At 42.6% G+C, this 19,996-nt stretch overlaps 1 protein-coding gene across 3 annotated transcripts in view; it reads left to right on the forward strand.

The window, feature by feature from the left end:
* Window positions 1–19,996, forward strand: part of Pld1 (phospholipase D1) — a 148,571-nt gene that overhangs the window by 64,562 nt on the left and 64,013 nt on the right. For all 3 annotated transcript variants that reach the window (XM_048347117.1, XM_048347116.1, XM_048347118.1), the window contains 5 exons: window positions 1,834–1,892; window positions 2,903–2,995; window positions 10,021–10,173; window positions 12,024–12,173; window positions 13,157–13,240. In XM_048347117.1, coding sequence (XP_048203074.1) covers window positions 1,834–1,892; window positions 2,903–2,995; window positions 10,021–10,173; window positions 12,024–12,173; window positions 13,157–13,240 — 539 coding nt within the window. The remainder of the gene's footprint in view (window positions 1–1,833; window positions 1,893–2,902; window positions 2,996–10,020; window positions 10,174–12,023; window positions 12,174–13,156; window positions 13,241–19,996) is intronic.

The following is a 19,996-nucleotide window of genomic DNA, read 5'->3' on the forward strand; positions in this document are numbered from 1 at the left end:
TTAGGTATGGGTGGATCTGGGGGCTAGTGGGAGGAGCTGAGGACCTGAGGCTAGGGAAATGCTAACACTCCCATCTCCAGCCCCTTGAGAATGCCCTGGCTTAAACCCTTGTCTTTCTGGGTCTCAAAGTTTCCTACCTAACCACTCACTAGAGTTTTTGCTGTCTATAATGGGCCTCTTCTGAAGACCACAAGATGGCTGAGAAGAACAGAGTGCCACCCAGGGCTCCTTCTTCCCCTGAGATTTCTTGCTTGGCCTGATTTTTGTTTTTGTTTTTTTTTAGGTCTCCATTTGGTCAAGCCACAGTGGTATTTTTTGCCTGAGACCACTTTCCGTGTAGTGGCAAGAACATTTTTAATTGCATTTTTTTCACAACTTCCTATGCCAAAAAGATACTGGTTAGTTCTTGATTTAGTAAACCCTGTGCAAAACTGTTAGTTCAGAATGATTTTAAATTATTATTAACAAGCATCAAATGGAGACAGGGATTCATATTGCTAACAATTCACTGAGGAGTTTGTTAACATAATTATTGTGAAATTTCACCTCTTGATTAGGTTATATTTGCTTCTTGGTTGGCATTTAATTTTGATCTAATTTATCATTAGAATATTGCCAGAGGGCTTATTCCATGATAATGTAGTTTCTCCTTGAAATCACCTTTTAGTCAAATTTGATTAATATGGCAGTGGAGGTGTGACTCAGTGGTAGAGCACCAACCTTGAGTGAAAAAGTTAAGCAAGAGTGGAAGGGTCTGAGTTCAAATCCTAGTATTGGCACAAAAAGATAAATTTAAAAATGTGTAATTTACAAGATCCTGCATTTTGAATGTATATTTCTTTCCTTACACTTAGCAATACTGCAGAATTATTTCAGAGAATATTTCTGCTATCAATTATGTGATAGATAAAGAAAGTATGTAGACATGAGTTGTTTCCTGGAGTAATCATACCTTAGTAATCGTTGCTTCAAATGTAAACTGACATTATCTGCTGCCTAGGGATAAAGTTAGGAGTTCTGGAAGAAGGTTTGAAAACATTTTAGGATTTTATGGTTGGCAATGTGAATATCATTTCTAATAACTCATGGCTTTCTACCTTTTCTAAGTAGAAAATATTTTACATATTGGCTGGTCACTGGTGGCTCACTCTTATAGTCCTACATACTTAGGAGGCAGAGATAAGAGGATATTCGTTTGAAACCAGCTGTATCAGGAAAGTCTGAGGTTCCATCCCCTAATAACTTCCAAAATAAAGCTAGAGTGGAGGCATGGCTCAGGCAGTAGAACACCAGCCATAAGTGGAAAAAGCTGAGCAAGAATTAGTTCAAGCCTTGAGTTCAGGCATTGTGCTTACACAAAAATAACACAGCAGCTGTCTCTGATGTGGTCTGAAAACACTGGCAGACATGAACTCACCGTTCGCGCACCGTCCTTCCTCCCCCTTCTTCTATTTTTCCCTGTGCTGGTACTGGGGCTTGAATTCAGTGCTTTGAACTCTCTCTTAGCTTTTCCACTCAAGTCTGATGCTCTTCCACTTGAGCCACACCTCTACTTCCAGCTTTTTTTTTTTTTTTAAACTGGTTAGCTGGAGATAATAGTCTCTACCATTTATTTGTCTGCCAGGGCTCACTTCTAACCATAACCCTCCGATGTCAGCCTCCTGAGAAGCTAGGATGACAGGTCTCAACCTTTTCTTAGACCAATATCATTGTTATTGATCTTCTTGTCTATAAAGTCACTATGGTTGATATGTCACAGTACCAGTTTGTATTTTCATAATGCATAAATTTTTATCTTTTGCTTTTTAAAGATTTTTTTCTTCTTGTTTTCAGACAGAATTCCTTGATATAAGCCAGCTGTCTTTCATCCGTGATTTGGGACCAAAGGGCCTGTAAGTTCCTATATTAGATCTTTAGAGAGTGTGAAAGTTGATTGACATTTAATGTTGGCTTTTCTTCCCAGTAGACTTAGAGCAACTGAAAGGACCTCCTCATTCATCCTTCAGTAAATAGAAGATTCCTTCTTCTAATCACATTTGGAAGTTACCTATTTATCTTTCATTTTGATAACTATTAACAATAACTCTTATAAAATATGTTTTGTGAATAGATGGGAAATTATTACATGATTATTTCCCCTTATAATATTGGATTTTGATCATAAAAAGAACTTGAAGCTTTATGTTTAGTGAGTTAAAAAGATTGCCAATTCTTTCAAAATTATTCTTTTCTTTAGTGGTGATTGCTCTTTTTTTGTTACATCTTTCCAAATCAAGAAACGAGCAGTTTAAAAAATATTTAGTTAGTTTTTATTATCTTTAAGTAATTGTACAAAGGAGCTGCCATTTTAACAAAGCAATACTAGCACTCCCAGAGCCAGCAGTTTTACTCTAGTTCCTTGGGCATGGTTTAGTTGTTAAACCTGAGTTTACAGGGGTGCAGAGGTGGACTGGGATATGAGGGGTGAACCTTCCACCTTAACAGCAGTGGAACCACAGAGAAATACATGGTCTTTGTTAGTATATATTACTTCTACAAAAGAGTGGGCCTCATGATGACATTTTCATACATTAAGCTGCATTGAGTCTGTTTTAGGTTGTCAAGGTGGGAGCCCTCAGGCTCTAAAGCCAGGAGCTGGGGCATGGAGGCCCTACATTGGGCCTGACAAATGTCCAGCAGCTTCCAATGCTAAAAGGGCTGTTACTGACCCATGTGCTTCTACGGTTGGCTGCCAGAGTTCCCAGACCAACAAACACGGCAGAAAGCAAACTGAAGTTGGAGGGGGACCAGGAAGGGGAAAGTGAGGTGAGAGTGAGACAGCTCTGTGGCCCCAAGTGTGAGGCTCGGCTGAGTGTCACTCGAAAGTCTGAAGATGCGGGGGGTAATGCCATGTCTCTTTCAGAGAAGGAATGGTCATGAAAAGGTCTGGAGGACACAGAATTCCGGGACTGAATTGCTGTGGCCAGGGAAGGGCGTGCTACCGATGGTCAAAAAGGTAGGACTCAAAAGAGTTTCGAGCCAGGTGCCAGTGGCTCACGCCTGGAATCCTAGATACTCAGCAGACTGAGATCCGAGGATCATGGTTCAAAGCCAGCCCGAGCAGAAAAGTCTATGAGACTCTTATCTCCAATAAGTCACTCAGAAAACCAGAAGTGGCGCTGTGGCTCAACTGGTAGAGCCCTAGCTTTGAGCTGAAGAGCTCAGGGACAGCGCCAAGGCCAAGGGCTCAAGCTCCACACCGACAAAAAAAAAAAACAACAAGAAAAAAAGGTTGTTGTTTTTTTTTTGTCTTTTATTTGTTTTGGTACTGGGGATCGAACCCAGGACGTTGCACTTGCTAAGCAAGCGCTTTGCCACTGAGCTACATCCCAGCCCAAGAAAAAAGTTTTGACTTGGTTTAATAAACTCGCTGGGGGGTGAGGGGTAGAGTGTTTATTTGTTTATTTCTGAACTTCAAAAAGATTGTAGAAGGTCATTACAACATATTAAATACATTTTAAAAAGCGAGTAGGGGTGGGGCCTAGGGGAGAGCTGAGTAGTAGAGTATGTGCTTAGAATGTGCAAAGGAACTGAGTTCAATTCTCAACACAAAAAAAGGAGAGAGAGAGGGAAGGAGGGAGGGAGGGAGGGAGGGAGGGAGGGAGGAAAGGAAGGAAGGAAAGAAGGAAGGAAGGAAGGAGAGAAAGGAAGGAAGGAGAGGAAGGAAGGAAGGGAAGGAAGGAAGGAAGGAAGGAAGGAAGGAAGGAAGGAAGGAAGGAAGGAAGGAAGGAAGGAAGGAAGGGAAGGAAGAGGGAGAGAGAGAAGGGAAACACAACCCAGTCAATGTAGGTCAGCCAGAGAAAAGATACTAATGGCCACAGAGCTGATGAACAGATGTTGGACATCAAGGCAGGTGCTAGAGGCTCATAACTGTCATCCTAGTTACTCAGCAGGCAGAAATGTGGAGGATCAAGGTTTGAAGTCAGACCAAGTAGAAAAGTCCATGCATAACTAATCATCAAAAAGCTGTACTGGTGACTTAGCTCACGTGGTAGTGTATAAGCCATGAGCAAGCAAGCCGAAAGAGTTTGAGGACCTGTGTTAAAACTTCAGAACCTCAAAAGAAGAGAAATATGCATACATACATACATAATTTTTACTTCTGTATAATTCCCTTGAAAATGATGAATGAGCTCATATGTAAATGCACAATTGAGTTTTGTGTATATTTAAAACATAAAACTATCATACTGATCTACCTCTAAACATAAAAAAAAGTGACCAACACAAAGTACCATCGAATTGGGCTTTTACTTTCTGAGTTTGGAAGAATAGAAGAAATTATAAGGAAGAGATCAGAAGATTAAGCTGAAGAAAATAGAACATTTCTCTTATAAAGACCAACATTAGTAAATTATAAAGGAAAATAAGATTCTAGAAATGGTATTTGTGCTCAAATGAACCCCCTAATTTGAGTAAACCTGGGGTGTGATATCAAGGAAGTCCAGAGACTCTCATTTGAGTGTTCTCGCCCAAATTATGAGGAACCCCATGACTTACTTGAGGTAAGTAGTTTATGGGCGCACGGAAGTTTGTGAAGCTGGGTTAGGGGAGAGGAAGTACCAGAAGCTGAGGGAGGAGGGGGGAGTAAGAGCAGGGGAGAGGCCCTGGCAGAGGTCCTGCCTGCACGTTGTCATAGCAACCAGATGCAGTCCTGCAGGAGTAGGAACCCAAGGCTGCAGGATGGGGATGGAGGGCTCCTTGGCTCCTTCCTGCCAGCTTTTCCTGCCCTGGCCCAGGCCTCGCCCAACCCCCTGCCACACTGCACAGATTCCTTGTGTCCCATTTCCTCAGGCATTCACGGTGTCTGAGTCAGCTGCTAGGCATTTCCAACCAGTGTTTAAGCCCCAGTGGTCTTTTGTCCAGAGCCTCTCTGGGATGTAAGACCTCCCTGCTGGCATTCAGGGCAGACCAGAAATGCCAGCATTGCCCTCATTTCTCCTGACTCGCTGTCAGCTCTCTCCAGAGTTGTGATGAATGTGCAGCATGTTCTGAGCTGTCTCCCAAAGTGGCACATGAGCAGGGGGCCTTGAACATCACCACAGCGCTTCCCTCTACCTCCTGACCCCACCTCCCTGCCGGGTCTGGGAGACCTCGCGTCGCACGACCCCACCCTAAGCAGCTGCTCAAGAAACACAAAGAAGCCTTGGTGGTGACTTCCATCATTCATGGTGTGTTGTAGCCATTGTGGAAGCGAGACCCCGGTCTCACAAAGCTTGGCAGGGAGGGAGCTGATAAAAATCCCAAGAGTGATAAAAGCTTTGGAGGGAAAATGTGGGCAGTGGGCACACAATCAAGGAAAAGCTGCACAAGCAGAAGCTCCTGTTTGTAAGGGTACTGGGACTTGAACTCGGGACCTTAATCTTGCTAGGCAGGCACTCTACCACTTGGGCCATACCTCCAGCCCTCTGCCTGTGGTTTCTTCTTTTTATGCTTTAGTTGGTTTTCATATAGGGTCTCACGTTATTGCCTGGAACAAACCTGGGACGATGATCCTCCTATTTATGCCTCCTGTGTAGCAGGTGTGTAACACTGTGCCCAACGATGGGTTAGATGTGGTCACACTAACTTCTTTCCTGGGGTGGATCCTCCCAGTGTCCACCTCTTGGGGTAGTTGGGATTATAGGCATGAGCCACTATACCAGGCCAAGGAAAGGCTCCAGGAGGAGCTGACTCTTGAGTTATAACTTCTGTGAGAAATTTCCTAGAAAGAAATGTGTCCTATTCTAAATTGTGTCAGTCTGTGAAGAGTACAGCCTGGCTTCCATAGCCATAGTTCTGGAATCACATTTGATGGATTTAAAATATGGTATAAATGATAAAGTTTAGCTGACAAAATTAGTTCAGGAAGTTTCTCCTTGTAGAAGACTATATATGTCTAAGTGGGATTTACTTTAAAAATATTTTATTAGTTGTACAAAGGAGTTACCATTCACCAAAGCAGTTTATGAACACAGTGCATCTTGATCAATGTCACCCACCCTTCCCAACCCACCCCTTCCCCCATATTTCTCAATTCTGTGATATATACAAGAAATTCATATCTGCATGAATAGCCTCACCTTCCCTCCCTTCATGTACCCATTTCCTGGTACTTACTTTGTTGGGATTTACTTTCTTTTTTGGGAGGTGGGTAGGGGTCAGTCTTGGGGCTTGAACTCAGGGCCTGAGCGCAGTCCGTGAACTCTTTCACTCAAAGCTAGCACTCTACCACTTTGAGTCACAGGGCCACTTTCAGTTTTCTGGTGGTTAATTGGAGATAAGAGTCCCTTGGCCGTTCCTGCCCAGGCTGTCTTCTAACTATGACCCTCAGATCTCAGCCTCCTGAGCAGTTAGGATTACAAGGCCTGAACCATTGATGCCCCCCCTTGGGATTTACTTTTAAAGGTGACTTTCTTGGCTCTCTTCCATCTTACGTGGGACTAACAGCTGTCCGATCCCTTGTTTATCCTGGATTAGCAGACTGAGGTAAAGCAAACAGAGCAGTTGAACTCCAACTCGGTTTGAGACTGATCCTGTCCGTGGGGCAAGTAGAAAGGAAACCCAGGACAATCTCCGGAAACACTTTTTCCCACAGTGTTAAACATCTGCTCCAAGAGCAAATTCTCTGCACCCGGCCTTAGACTAGATGTTGAATTTCTCATCTCAAATAATGCCTTAAGGGAGGTAACTGCGGAGATGGTAAGAAATGCGTTGCTGAGCATTTTAGGCAGTGACCATGTTTAAAGGCTGTCGTCCAGGCTGGGACGCGTTGCAGCAGCCACTACTTGGTTCGGATGGTTGATGGCGCCTGATGACGGTGGCTCCCGATGGTGGCAGGGTGTCCTGTCCTGCAGGGTCTCCCTCTATGATGCTGCAGATGGACCCCAGCAAGAAGACAGGTACCTCCAGCTCCCTCGTGAGGAAGCGGCCGCGTGCAGCAGCGAGGGCCTGGAGGACTGTGGTTGGAGATTGGCAGTGGACTCCGATGCGGAGATGTTTAAGCCAGGGCTCTGATCAACGAGACCCTTGATGGACAGATCTGGAAGGAATGTTCTAGATGGACAGCAGTTGTGAAGGCTAGTATGTGAGCATGCTTGGCAAGTCCGAAGCATAGTGTGACCAGCGTGGTGGAAGCAAACAGCAAAGAAAGGGCCAAGCTGGGACTGGAGCCCCAGGAGGCCGAGGCCAGGGCAAGAGCTCCACTCTTCTTGCCTCTGTTCGAGAAAGAAAAACGATTCCTAGCTCCTCAGGAGGCTGAGATAGGGAGGCTTGTAGTTTAAAGCCAGCTTGAGGAAGAAAAGTTTGCAAGATTCTCTCACCATAACAAAAAGCAGGAGGGGTGGGGTGGTTCAAGTGGAAGAGCTCTGGCCCATAAGAAAGCAAGCCAAACAAGTGCTTGAGGTCCTGAGTTCAAACCCTGGTACCAACCAAAAGAAGAAAAATTATTGGCCACATAAAGAGGGGAGGGAAGACATGAGGAGAGTTTCACAAATGGCATTCTAGGCATTCCCAAGAATCCATCCACCCTTAGCACTCCGTCTTCCGAATCCCTCTGGCACTGTTCACCAGTTCCACAGTTCCAGGCTGCCCATGTTGGGGGAGCAGGGCAACTTCCATTTAGAGGGTAACTCCCCTGTGGAGTCGAGCCTTGCTTGGGCAGGATGCTTTCATTTTACTTCCGCTGTTGGTCAAGTCTGTTTGCTCATTGGAGTCTCTGTGTGAATGAGAGCAAAGCTCTCCATTCTGGCAGGTGGGCACAAGCCTACCCCCGCTCAATAGCAGGCCCGCACAGCTAGCTGCACAGGGACACCGGGGTGCTTTTCCTGAGGATGTGTTTTGCTGTCCTTGGCCCTGCGGTTATGCCAGGAGCTTGGGCCCCTGGAGTATTTCTCAGATCTGTTTTGCAGCACCCATGGTAGGGCTTGGTCTGGGCTCTGCCTGGAGGTGGCTCTGATGTCATTCACCCCTTGACTTCCAAACAGGCAAAGCTGCATGTCCAGGGTGTTTGAAATAGCTCCGAGGCTATCAGCTGCTGGTATGGTTTTCAAAGCCCAGGCCCCTTCCTGGCCAGCAGTGTAACACACCAGTCAGTGCCAGGCAGCTGGGCCAGTGCCATGATGTCTGCTCTCTGAATTACACCACAGGCCAGACAAAAGAAGGAACTTTCCTATAAATAGGGTCCATCTTCTTTCTTTTTGCCTCAGCCAAGTTTGCTCTGCTTCCTATCTGAACCAAAGTGGCGCACCTCTATAATCCTAGCTACTCAGGAGATGGAGATCTGAAGATCATGGTGCCAAGCCAACACAGACAGACAAATCCAAGAGGCTCTTAGCTGTGAGTAACAAGCAAAAGGCTGCAAATGGAGGTGTGGTTCAAGTAGCAGAGTGCAAGCCTGGAGGAAGAGAGCCAAGAGGCCCTGGATGCAAGCCCCAGTACCTGCTCTATAACATGCCCAGGGTGCTTTACTCTGTCTGATGTGTGACATCATGCTTTTTATTGTTTTATTCAATGATGAATGGGTTCATTGGACCAGCATAGCACCTGGAAATGCAATATATATGTTATATATATTATATATATATATGTGATAAACATGGCATTAGCATGCCACATGATGCTGGCACACACTTTAATTGGTCCTGTCTCTTCTTTCTTGCTCTCTCCAGGGTCCATATAAACCTGCCATCTTTATCTTTCCTATTCAGAATGTCATCACCTATGAACTTGCTAGAAACTCTGAATATGGGTTCCATTCTGCACCAAGCCCTCTTTCCCTTCATCCTTTCTAAAGCACAGACCCATTAGAATGCTCGTCCTGGGTGCCAGCTGTGCCTTCCCTCACTGAGTTGTCATTGTGAACACAGTGACGTGCGTCTCTCCCACTGACCACTATTTATCAAAGGTCCCTTCTCCTCCCCCCCCCTTCTCTTATTTATTTATTTATTTATTTATTTATTTATTTTTTGCCAGTCCTGGGGCTTGGACTCAGGGCCTGAGCACTGTCCCTGGCTTCTTTTTGCTCAAGGCTAGTACTCTGCCACCTGAGCCACAGCACCACTTCTGGCCATTTTCTGTATATGTGGTACTGGGGAATCGAACCCAGGGCCTCATGTATACGAGGCAAGCGCTCTTGCCGCTAGGCCATATCCCCAGCCCCCCTTCTCTTATTTTTAACCAATACTGGGGCTTGAACTCAGCACCTGAGTGTTGTCCTTGAGTTTTCTGTTTTTGTTCAAGGCTAGTGCTCTACCACTTGAACCACAGCTCTTCTTTCTGCCACTTTTGCCAGTTAATTAGAGATTAAAGTCTTACAGACTTTCCTGCCCAAGCTGGCTTTGAACTGTGATCCTCAGATCTCAGCTTCTTTGAATTAGGATGACAGGCATGAGCCACCGGTGCCCAGCTTATCAACAGTTCTTAAACCACAAAGAATTTGTAAGGAACAGCAGACAATGTGAAGCACTGGTTGCTGCCTAGGTTTTGTAAATGGAATTTTTTTTCTTCATAACAGTAGATGTGTTTGCTTCTTCCCTGATAGTGAAGGTCAGTGAACAGCAACCTAGTCTGTCCTTCTAAGGCTGGGGTTCCTCGTCCACTGCCGGACCCCTCCACACCAGGGCTGCACCTGCAAGGACTGACCAAGTAATGAGTGCATTGAATAGCTTGGTGTCAATTCTTGGCAAAAGATAGTAGAAATGGTGTAGTGGTGTTTGTATTCATGGTAATGCTACTTTTCTCCCTTCACTCTTCTTTCCCTTCCCTCCCTCCCTCCCTCCCTCCCTCCCTCGCTCTTTTCCTTCTATCTCAGTACTTCACACATACCAAGTAAGCACTCTACCACTGAGCCACATCCCCGGCCATTGTTTCTTAGTGATTTTTAAAGTAAATCCCCATGTAAAACAGAACACTTTTACTACACTGTCTGCCAGCATCCTAACCATTTAGTCTCTCAGTTTCAAATATTTCGTAGGGGTTGAAACGTCTGTCTTCCTCATGCAGGTGGCTGATAGTGAAAGATTCCTTCCTGCTCTACATGAAGCCGGACAGCGGGGCTATCGCCTTTGTCCTGCTGGTGGACAAGGAGTTCCAGATCAAGGTGGGGCGGAAGGAGACAGAAACCAAGTACGGCGTTCGAATTGATAATCTTTCAAGGTAGAAATGCCAGATATTTTTTTTAAAATTCCTGTCAAAACTCTCTTTAAAGCAGAGGCTTTCTTTCAGCTTAAGGTGAGAAGAGAGTAGAATAAATGTTAGAACATTGGCACTTAGAACACATTGGAAATCAGAAGTGAGAAAATGAGTTGTCATTGTGAACACAGTGATGTGTGTCTCACGTGTCTTGCTTTCCTGCACTGGCAGTTGAACCCAGAGCCTTCCATGCATTCGGCAAGTGCTGTATCACTGAGCTACAATGCTCAGCCCTTGCTTTTTCTCATGCTGGGTCTCGCTATGTATACCAGGACCATTTTAAACTTGGGATCTTACCACCTCAGCCTCCTGAATGCTGGGATTACAGGCACATGCCACCCCAACTGGCTGTCTTGAATATATCTGGAAGAGTGGAGTACCACTCATACAACAGAGTCAGAATTGATGACCATCTATGTTGATATTTTAACAAAACATTCTACTCAGTTTACCAAAGTAGCCAAAAAAGTAATCATTTACATTATAAAATAATAAAATTTTATTTTATAAATCAATATCCTTTAATAGATTTTTTTTTAAATTCAAAAAGTGATTTGATTTACAAAAATCCTGCTTATATATAGATTTTGAGAAAAACTACTCAAATTCAAGTATACACTTGAGTGTTATATTTATTTATATGTTATATTGTATATTTTACTAGTGAGTGCATGTGTGTTGATATGTTTCTTTCTGGATTGTAATCATACCCTGTACATGTGTGTGTGTACCTGCATTTATCTCTGTATAGTTTACCCTCATGTATATGAATTTTATGTAATTTCTCTTTACACAGTTTATACAAAGATACACATATAATCACTAATACATGTTGTATGATACATGTGGGTATCAAGATGCTGAACTTCCTGTGTCTCTATGAGAAGGGAATGCTTCAGCTTGTTCTTGGAAACACCATGGTGCTGCTATTCAGCCCAGGAGGGCTGGGCCTCATTCACACTGGTCCCCAAAACTGGTGCTTTAGCCCCACCTCTCCTTTCCCTGCCCTCTCTTTCTTGTATGTACATCACGGCCAAATGGATCCCTTCCAGCCCAGATTCCCCAGCCTGATCCCTGCTCCCCCAACCTCCTTCCTCATCCCCCAGCCTCCTTCCTGGTACATGTGCTCCAACAACTCCAGTGGCATCTCTGCTTTATTCGCAGCTTCTTTCCAGTCCATCCTGGCTTCTTCATCCTGACTGTCCAACCTCCGAGGCTGGAGCAGCCTCTCCCCATGAGGCCCCAGGAGTTAGGATTACAGGTGTGGGCCACTCCACCTGGCCTTCTGTAATCTATTCCAAAATTTGTTTTCAGCTGCTAATGAATTTTCAGGTTCAATTATTTGTGTCAGAAAAACACAAACTTGTTTAGACCAGAGGGAGTGAATTAGTCATGCAGGGCTTGTTTTTCTTCTCTCTGTCATTTGTGGATCTGCCTCAGCCCTACACCGGCTCCCTCATTGTGACAAGATGGCTGCCTCTAACCTTCACATCACACACAGGGCCTAAGAATTGACTCATGCTCTTCTAAAGCCTGCTCTGGGATCAGAGAGATGAACTATGGCATTTTCTTAGCTTTTGGAGGACTTAGCAATGAGAAGAAATGACTCTCCTGAGTCACAATCAGGATGGTCTCTCCAGAGGTTTAGGGATGCACTTCAACTTGTTTGCTATGATCCCAAATCAGATCATTTGGCCCACCTTTTGCTTTTGATACTATTCATGTTAGCATACATTAGCTTGGCAGGGGGTGGAGTTCATCGTGACATTTCCACACACATTGATGATAATATACCACTTTCCCCTTCGTTAAAGGACGCTTATTTTGAAATGCAACAGCTACCGACACGCTCGGTGGTGGGGAGGGGCCATAGAAGAATTCATCCAGAAACATGGCACCAACTTTCTCAAAGATCATCGATTCGGATCCTACGCAGCCATCCAGGAGAACACATTAGCCAAATGGTAAGAGGCTCTTTCTCCTGGACTTGCCAGAGGTCCACGAGATCTGAAGTCACGGGTGTAAGTTCACCCGGAATGCACTTTCAAAACTGTGAGGAGATTATGCGTCGTATCAAACAAGGTTCACGTAGAGGCCGTTGTGAGGACAAGTGACTGAAGAGTCATTTCCCTATTTTTGTTTATAAGAATTTTCACTGTGAATTTAGCTAGTTTAAGTTTTGGTGCTAATTTCATATTCTTTTGGTGATACAAATTGAAGGCTCATTACCCATAATTTAGGGAATCGAATTACTTCCTAGCTATTTATTTTTTTCTTTCTTTCTTCCCTTCCTTCCTTCCTTCCTTCCTTCCATGTGTGTGTGTGTGTGTGTGTGTGTGTGTGCCAGTCCTGGGGCCCTGGGGCTTGAACTCAGTGCCTCAGGCCTGGGTGCTGTCCCTGAGCTTTTCCTTTTTTTTTGCCCAAGTCTGGTATTCTGTGACTTGAGCCATAGCTCTACTTACAGCCTTTTTTTTTTTTTTTTTTTTTGTCATTTGTGGGGCTTGAACTCAGGGGCCTGGGTACTGTCCCTAGCTCTTTCTGCTCAAGGCTAGCACCCTACCACTTTGAGCCACAGCCCCACTTCCAGTTTTCTGGTGGTTAATTGGAGATAAGAGTCTCACAGACTTTCCTGCCTAGGCTGGCTTTGAACTGTGATCCTCAGATCTCAGACCAGTGTGAGCCACCAGTGTCCAGCTTCTGTATTATTTTTGGCAGTCAATTGCAGATAAGAATCTCACAGACTTCTTCCCTTCCTAAGGTGATAGGCAGAATGTTGTGTTTTTAATCTTCACTTTCCATTTGCACATGATAAAAAACCTGGTGATGAATGGACTAGACAGTGTTCCTCATGTTTTGTTTTTCTGTAGGGTATGCTCATTCACTTTTGCCTCATTTGGTCAAACAAAAATCACAAAAAGACCAGAATCCTCAACGCTGTTTCTTTCAGGTATGTTAACGCCAAGGGATATTTTGAAGATGTGGCAAATGCGATGGAAGAGGCCAGCGAGGAGATTTTCATCACAGACTGGTGGTTAGTATTCATCCAGGACAACTGTCTATATTTACAAGTGACCAAGGTGTGATGTTAGTTCAGAACCCTGCATCATGAACATTAGTGGGGCCCATGGATGGTTTGACCCATGTCACAACCAATGAACTAATAGCCTCCAATTTTCCAATAAATTGGGCCTCTAAACATTCTTAAGTATTTAGCTTGAACAACCTCATGTTTGCCTTTCTGGTTGGAAGCAGATACCATGGGCTTGCTCATTGTAGTGAATATAGCCAGTTCCAGGTGTTGCTATGGAGATGACAGAAGCTGATGCTCCCTTGGGGTCTCTCCTCTGTGCATGTCTACCATTTGGTCCAATGAGTGTGCTTCTGGTTGTTATGGTTAAAATCACCCCATTTGTCTGTTACTGTTCAGATGTCTTTAGTAATGACCAGACCTGGCCAGCTCTTCTGGTGATAGCTCAGATTTTAACTTTCCGACCCTCTTTAAGATCATCTATGGAAGTTACATTGCTTACTAAAGCCATAGATGTCTCAGACCTAAAGCTCACTGGCTCTTTGGAAGCACTCCTGCCACTAGTCCATATTCCCAGCCCCATGGAATTTTACTTTTAAAGTTTGTGAGAATATTGTAATATCTGCCTGAACAGTTAAGATCTCTGGTGTGGACCCCTGGTGGACTAGAAGTGTCCAGATGAAATGAAAATATCTAAAATATGATTTCCTTCTGGGATCTTAGTTGCCAGAAATGTTCCTTATTTGTCTCTAGTATATATCCTTCCAAATGTTATCTTACAGATGAAATTTGGAAATAGTATTGTAATTCACTTTCTTATAACTCTAGAAGATGGGATCAAGGAAGGTAATAGGAACTGATCTTTCATTGGTTTTCATGACTAACATGGAGATCTGTAATCTAGAATGGCTTTGCATCCTTGGTGCTATGTGAAGGGTTCTGGGCATTGTAAAGTCATTAGCAACTCCCTCTCAACCCCCATCGCTGGCACCAGAGAGAAAGCCCATTGTCTCTTGTCATCACCCTTGTTTCCAGAGGAGGGTCGTCAACATCTAGATTAGATTAGGGAGGCGATGGTCATGATGCCCCTGTTATGCTGAACTTTATATCCTCTTATGTTGGTCTTTATATCCTGGCCAAAGTTTGTCTTTCACTTACTGCAAAGGAATATGGCTGTTCACTTAGAAGGTTTTATGTTGTTGAATATATTCACAACACACACACACACACACACACACACACTCGCACGCGCGCGCGCGCAATCTTAAAGCAGCACCCTATCCCTAAGGATATGTTTTGAAAGTTTGGCAATAGGCGAGAGAGAGAGACAGAGAGACAGAGAGACAGAGACAGAGAGACAGAGATAGAATGTTTTTCCCAAGCCAATATTCTTTTGTGCTTTATGCAAGAAAATATTTCTTTTGAAGATTATAAACAGTAAAACATAGGCACACATATCAAGAGAGGGAACCCACAATGACTTTTTTTCTTACATCCAACAAGAGAATGGGTCAGGTTATTTCTATTTATAACCGCACTAGGATAACCTCACTACATTTACATCTGAAATGAAATCTTCATGGCGACTTCCTTCTTAACAAAGATATTTGTCAGATGTTGTTTCTAAGAGTATGCACTAGCACTTTATTGGTTTTCTTTGGTATCAGCAGCCTCTCTTCATGATGAACATATTTTCATGTGCTTTTTGGACATTTGTTTACCTTTTTTGGAAATACATGTTCAATTTTTTTTCTTCTTCCACCTCCTTCTCGTGTTCAGAATTTCTTTATGGTGTAGCTACTAGGACTTGAATTCAGGGCCTTGTGCTCTCACTTAGCTTTTTTGCACATAGCTGGCATCTACCACTTGAACTACGCCTCTACTTCCAGCTTTCTGCTGATTAATTAGAGACCTGGGCTGGCTTTGAACCAGGATCTTCAGATCTCAGCTTTCTGAGTAGCTAGGATTACAGGCGTGAGCCACCAGTACCGGCCACCCTTTGATCTTTTCATATATGGGGTCGTCTTTTTAGTTGTTGGTTATCTTGGTACATTGCAATTAAAAGAAACTGTTCTACTTACTTCTGGCTTTCATGGTTTCTGGTAAGAAATGTGCACTCACTTAAAGATTGGCCCCCTCTAAGCTATATGTTATTTTTCTCCTGAGTGCTTTCAAAAATTTCCTTCTGTTCAATTTGCAATCAATTTGCTTATATATTTGAGTTTATTCTATTTGAGGTACTGGGCACTAATTTTATGTCTTTAGCCAAATTTGAGTAATTCTCACCATTATTTCTTAAGATTTTTTTTTGTAATTTCTTCTTTTCCTTCTTCTACAAACTCTAATAACACACTTAAAAAGTGTTGAATTTTTGAAATTTTGTTTTGCTTCTTAAATATAGTCCCACAGTCTGTGAGGCCCTGTTCAATTTTTTAAAATTCTTTTTGTTGTTTAGAGTGAACAATTTCCATTTGTCTATTTTCAAGTTTACTGCTGAATTCTTCTATTATCTTTATTGTAGTAATAGACTTATCTAATGAGCATTGGTTTTCTTTTTCTCTGGGTTTTTTTGTGGAAAATATATATTTTTTTCATTTTGAAAATTTAACTTTGTAATTTCCTTCTGGTTTTCTTTGTATCTTTTGTTTCTTTGTGGAGTCTTTCTTATTTCCTGGTCATTTCATGAGTGTTCACCTTATTTATAGCATTGTTATATCTGACAAGAAATTAAACTAGATAAACATCAGCTTGCTGTTGACATCTGTTTCCATGCAAATTGGGATTTCTCAGATTTTTTTGTATCTTCAGTAATTTATTATAATATTTTAGAAAATTTTAATATTATAACTCTTAGGTATTGTTGAAATCTAATGGGGAGTGTTGTTATTCTTGTTTTGGTCAGCATTTGGCTTATTTGGGTTTAAGCAGAAAGTTTCATGTAGCCCTCCAGGGGTGTGGTTTTAATGTGACTTGTGGGGGTTTTTGGTGTGTTGTGTGTTTTTGGTCTCTGCTGTGCTGGTCTGATCTGTTCTACACATGGTGTGCCCCCTGGCGGCCACGCTGAGACTGGGTGCCCAGTTTCTTAAACTCTTAGGGTCTCGTGGATGCAGCTTGTGCTAAATCAGAAGGTGATAAGCACCATTATGAAGCTGCTTCTCTGGGCTTCCCCTGCCCCTCCCCATGATCTCTCAGGAGCTCTCTACTTCTCTGCAGCACCTCATTTCAGTACTCTGGTTGGAGAGGTGAGCTTTGATTTAACAGCTCTGCACAAAAAATTCTTTGGTAGCACCCCTGGACAGAGTCAGCCTGGGCACACACAACACACTTTTCCAACTGGTACAGAGTTCCCCCCATAGAGTTTCAGGGGCGGGACCCAAGCCGCCGATCTCCCTCATCAAGCCGGAGCCAGAGGACTTCTAGAGTTTTCTCTGTGTCAATCCTGTTTTCCGGTTGTTGTCCAGGCCACAGAACCAAAGAAAGAAAAGCAGTAAGTTCACCATTCAGTCCACAGCAGTTGCAGGTCTGGTTTTCCTTTTTCAGTACTGAAACTTTCAATTCGAGAACAATGTACATTTCCCTATTTAGATTTTACATCATATTTTTCAATACTGTGCATTTCTGTGTAGTGATCTCATGCAAGTTTTGTAAAATTTGTCATTAAGTACTTCATCCTTTTTATATTGTTGTAGGTGATACTTTAGACTTCATTTTCTTGTTATTCACTGAAAACATAAATAACTAAAAATGCAGTTGAGTTTTGTGTATTAATCATATATCTTGATAAATTCACTCATTTTTGTACATTCCTTAGGAATTTTTTCCATATGTGATCATGTAACCTGTGACTAAAGACAATTTAACTTCTTCTTTTCAAAGTGGCATGCTTTGTATTTTATTTTCTTTCCTTACCACATTAGCCAGAACCACAGGGAGAAAGTTGAATAGAATTTGTAATATAGATCACCATGTGCTGTTCCCCAGAATTATGAGAAAAACATTCAGGGCTTTATAGTGTATAATTTGAGAGACATTTTTATAGATGCCTTTTACTGAGACAATTTATTTCTACTTTCAATTTGTTACATTTTTATTGTGAATGGCTATTGAATTTTGTCAATTCTTCACTGCTTGAAATGGTATTTTCTCTTTTTCCTCTGATTTTTCCCTCTCATGTGTGGTAAATTACATTGATTGTTTTTTTTGTTTTTTTTTTTTTTTTGCCATCCCTGGAGCTTTGCCTCAGGGCCTGAGCACTGTCCCTGGCTTCTTTTTGCTCAAGTCTAGCACTCTGCCACTTGAGCCATAGTGCCACTTCTGGCCATTTTCTATATATGTAGTGCTGGGGAATTGAGCCAAGGGCTTCATGTATACAAGGTAAGCACTCTTGCCACTAGGCCATATTCCCAGCCCACATTGATTGCTTTAAACTCTTAAATCCAGCATGAATTCCTAAAATAATCCTACTTGATCATACTTGATCTGTTGTCCGTTTATCAGCTGCTGGGTTTTGGTCAAGATTTTCACTTTCATGTTTGTCAGGATAGTATGCTTCTTTCTTCCTGTGTTGTCTTTTATTGGCTGGAGTGGCCTCATTCGCAAGTAATGTTGTTCTTTATTTTCTGAACATATTTGGGTATGATTAACATTCTTTTCTTAAATATTAGAAAATTTTCATCTGTTAAGTTGTCAGGGTTTGTAATGGCCCTTGTGGGAAAACTTTAAATTATCAGTTTGGGTTTTTAATAGGTCATCAGAGTTTCTGTTTTCATTTCTATTTTAGAAACTTTCTCTTTTTTTTTTTTTGGCCAGTCCTGGGGCTTGGATTCAAGGCCTGAGCACTGTCCCTGGCTTCTTTTTTGCTCAAGGCTAGCACTCTGCCACTTGAGTCACAGCGCCACTTCTGGCCATTTTCTGTATATGTGGTGCTGGGGAATCGAACCCAGGGCCTCATGTATATGAAGCAGGCACTCTTGCCACTAGGCCATATCCCCAGCCCCTATTTTAGAAACTTTTTTCCAAAGACTTGTCCATTTTGTCTAAATTATCACAAAGACTGGCATTGTAATTTGTAATGCTTGTTATCCATTTAATATTATTTTCATGCTTGTTAGTGTCTATAGGCTATATAGTAATTTCCTGTCCATTCATTGTATCACATGGCTAGTTTATGCTTCTTTCTTTAAAACAACAATAACAGCCAGGCACCAGTGGCTCACCCCTGAAATTATAACCATTGAGGAGAGTAAGATCTGAGGATCATGGTTCAAAGCCATCCAGACAGGAAAGTCCATGAGACTCTTTCTCTCCAAGTAAGGAGAAAAACAACAACAACAAACAAACTTGGAAGTGGTGCTGTGGCTGAAGTGGTAAAGCACTGTCTTTGGACACAATGGCTCAGTGACAGTGCCCAGGCCCAGAGCTCATGCCCCAAGACTGGAACCAGAAAAAAAAGAAAGAAAACAATAACAACTTACTAGAGCTTTTCTTGTATTATTTTTAGGATCTTGCACTTTATGCCTGAGCTGGTTTGATCTCTGCCTCCCAAGTAATTGAGTTTTTAGGTATATGCCTTCATACTTGGTCCATCTCTATTGTTCTTTATGTTTTCATTTTTAGTATTTCAGTTTTTATGATTGAGTTCCACTTTACTCTTATTAGTTTCTTCTTCCATCTCACTTTGAATGTAATTGCTTCTTTTTCTGTCAACCTAAATGAGAGCTCTGCTCTGGTTCTTGGTTTTAAACATTTTGTTTTCTCATGTAAACATTTAATACATAAACGCATGTATCTGAAATTAATTCAGATATATCTTATATTCAATAACATCTCCCAGTTATCATTTCTACCATTGTTTCTTAATGGTACATGGTAATGGTTCATCTGAGGATTACTAGTGTCCACAGTTTCAGTAGAATGCCATGTTAGACCATTCTTTTGAACCTTGTGTATTGTTTAGTAAAAATAATCTTGATATATTTGTAGCTCGTGAGTCATAACTGCGTTGCCCTGCCACGTAGCCATAATTACACGTAGAGATCATCTAATTACGTTCAGGGCTCACATATCCTTCTATCTTTTCCTGTATTCTAAAATTTATGGCTATTTGAGATCTCTCTTCAGGTCTTTCAAAGTACCTAGTAGAATGCTGCTCCCGAGTTAGTTGTAGAAAGCACGATTAAAACATCCCCTCAAACTGAAGCCAGTCCATTCATAATTAATGTAGATATCAAAACAAGTGGCTTGTGCTGGCTCCCACCTGTAGTCCTAGCTACACAGGAGGCTGATATCTGAGGATTGCAGTTCAAAACCAGCCAAGGTGGGAAAGCCCATGAGACTCTTATCTCCAATAAACTGCAAAAAGAGCTGGAAATGGAGCTGTGGCTCAAGTGGTAGAACACTAGCCCTGCTGCCTGCCTCCCCCCCAAAAGTGGCTTGTAGTGAACTGGGCACTGTGGGGGGGCCCTCATACCTATAATCCTCACTTCTCGGGAGACAGAGATCTGAAGCTATGCCTCCCAGTCTAAGCAGGTATCTCTAAGAGACTCTGCTCTCCAGTTAACCACCAAAAAGCCAGAAGTGCAGCTATGGCTCAAGTGGTAGAGCCCTAGCTGTGAGTGGAAATTCTGAGCAAGAGCTTGAAGCCCTGAGTTCAAGCCCCAGAAATGGCTGTTCTCTTTCACTCTCAGTGATCCAAAGGTACACCATGGAGTCTAACCTACTTAAAACAGATTGCCTCTCATGGTCTTTGATCTTTTAACA

This window comes from Perognathus longimembris, chromosome 5, assembly GCF_023159225.1.
Source record: "Perognathus longimembris pacificus isolate PPM17 chromosome 5, ASM2315922v1, whole genome shotgun sequence".
Classification (NCBI taxonomy): domain Eukaryota; kingdom Metazoa; phylum Chordata; class Mammalia; order Rodentia; family Heteromyidae; genus Perognathus; species Perognathus longimembris.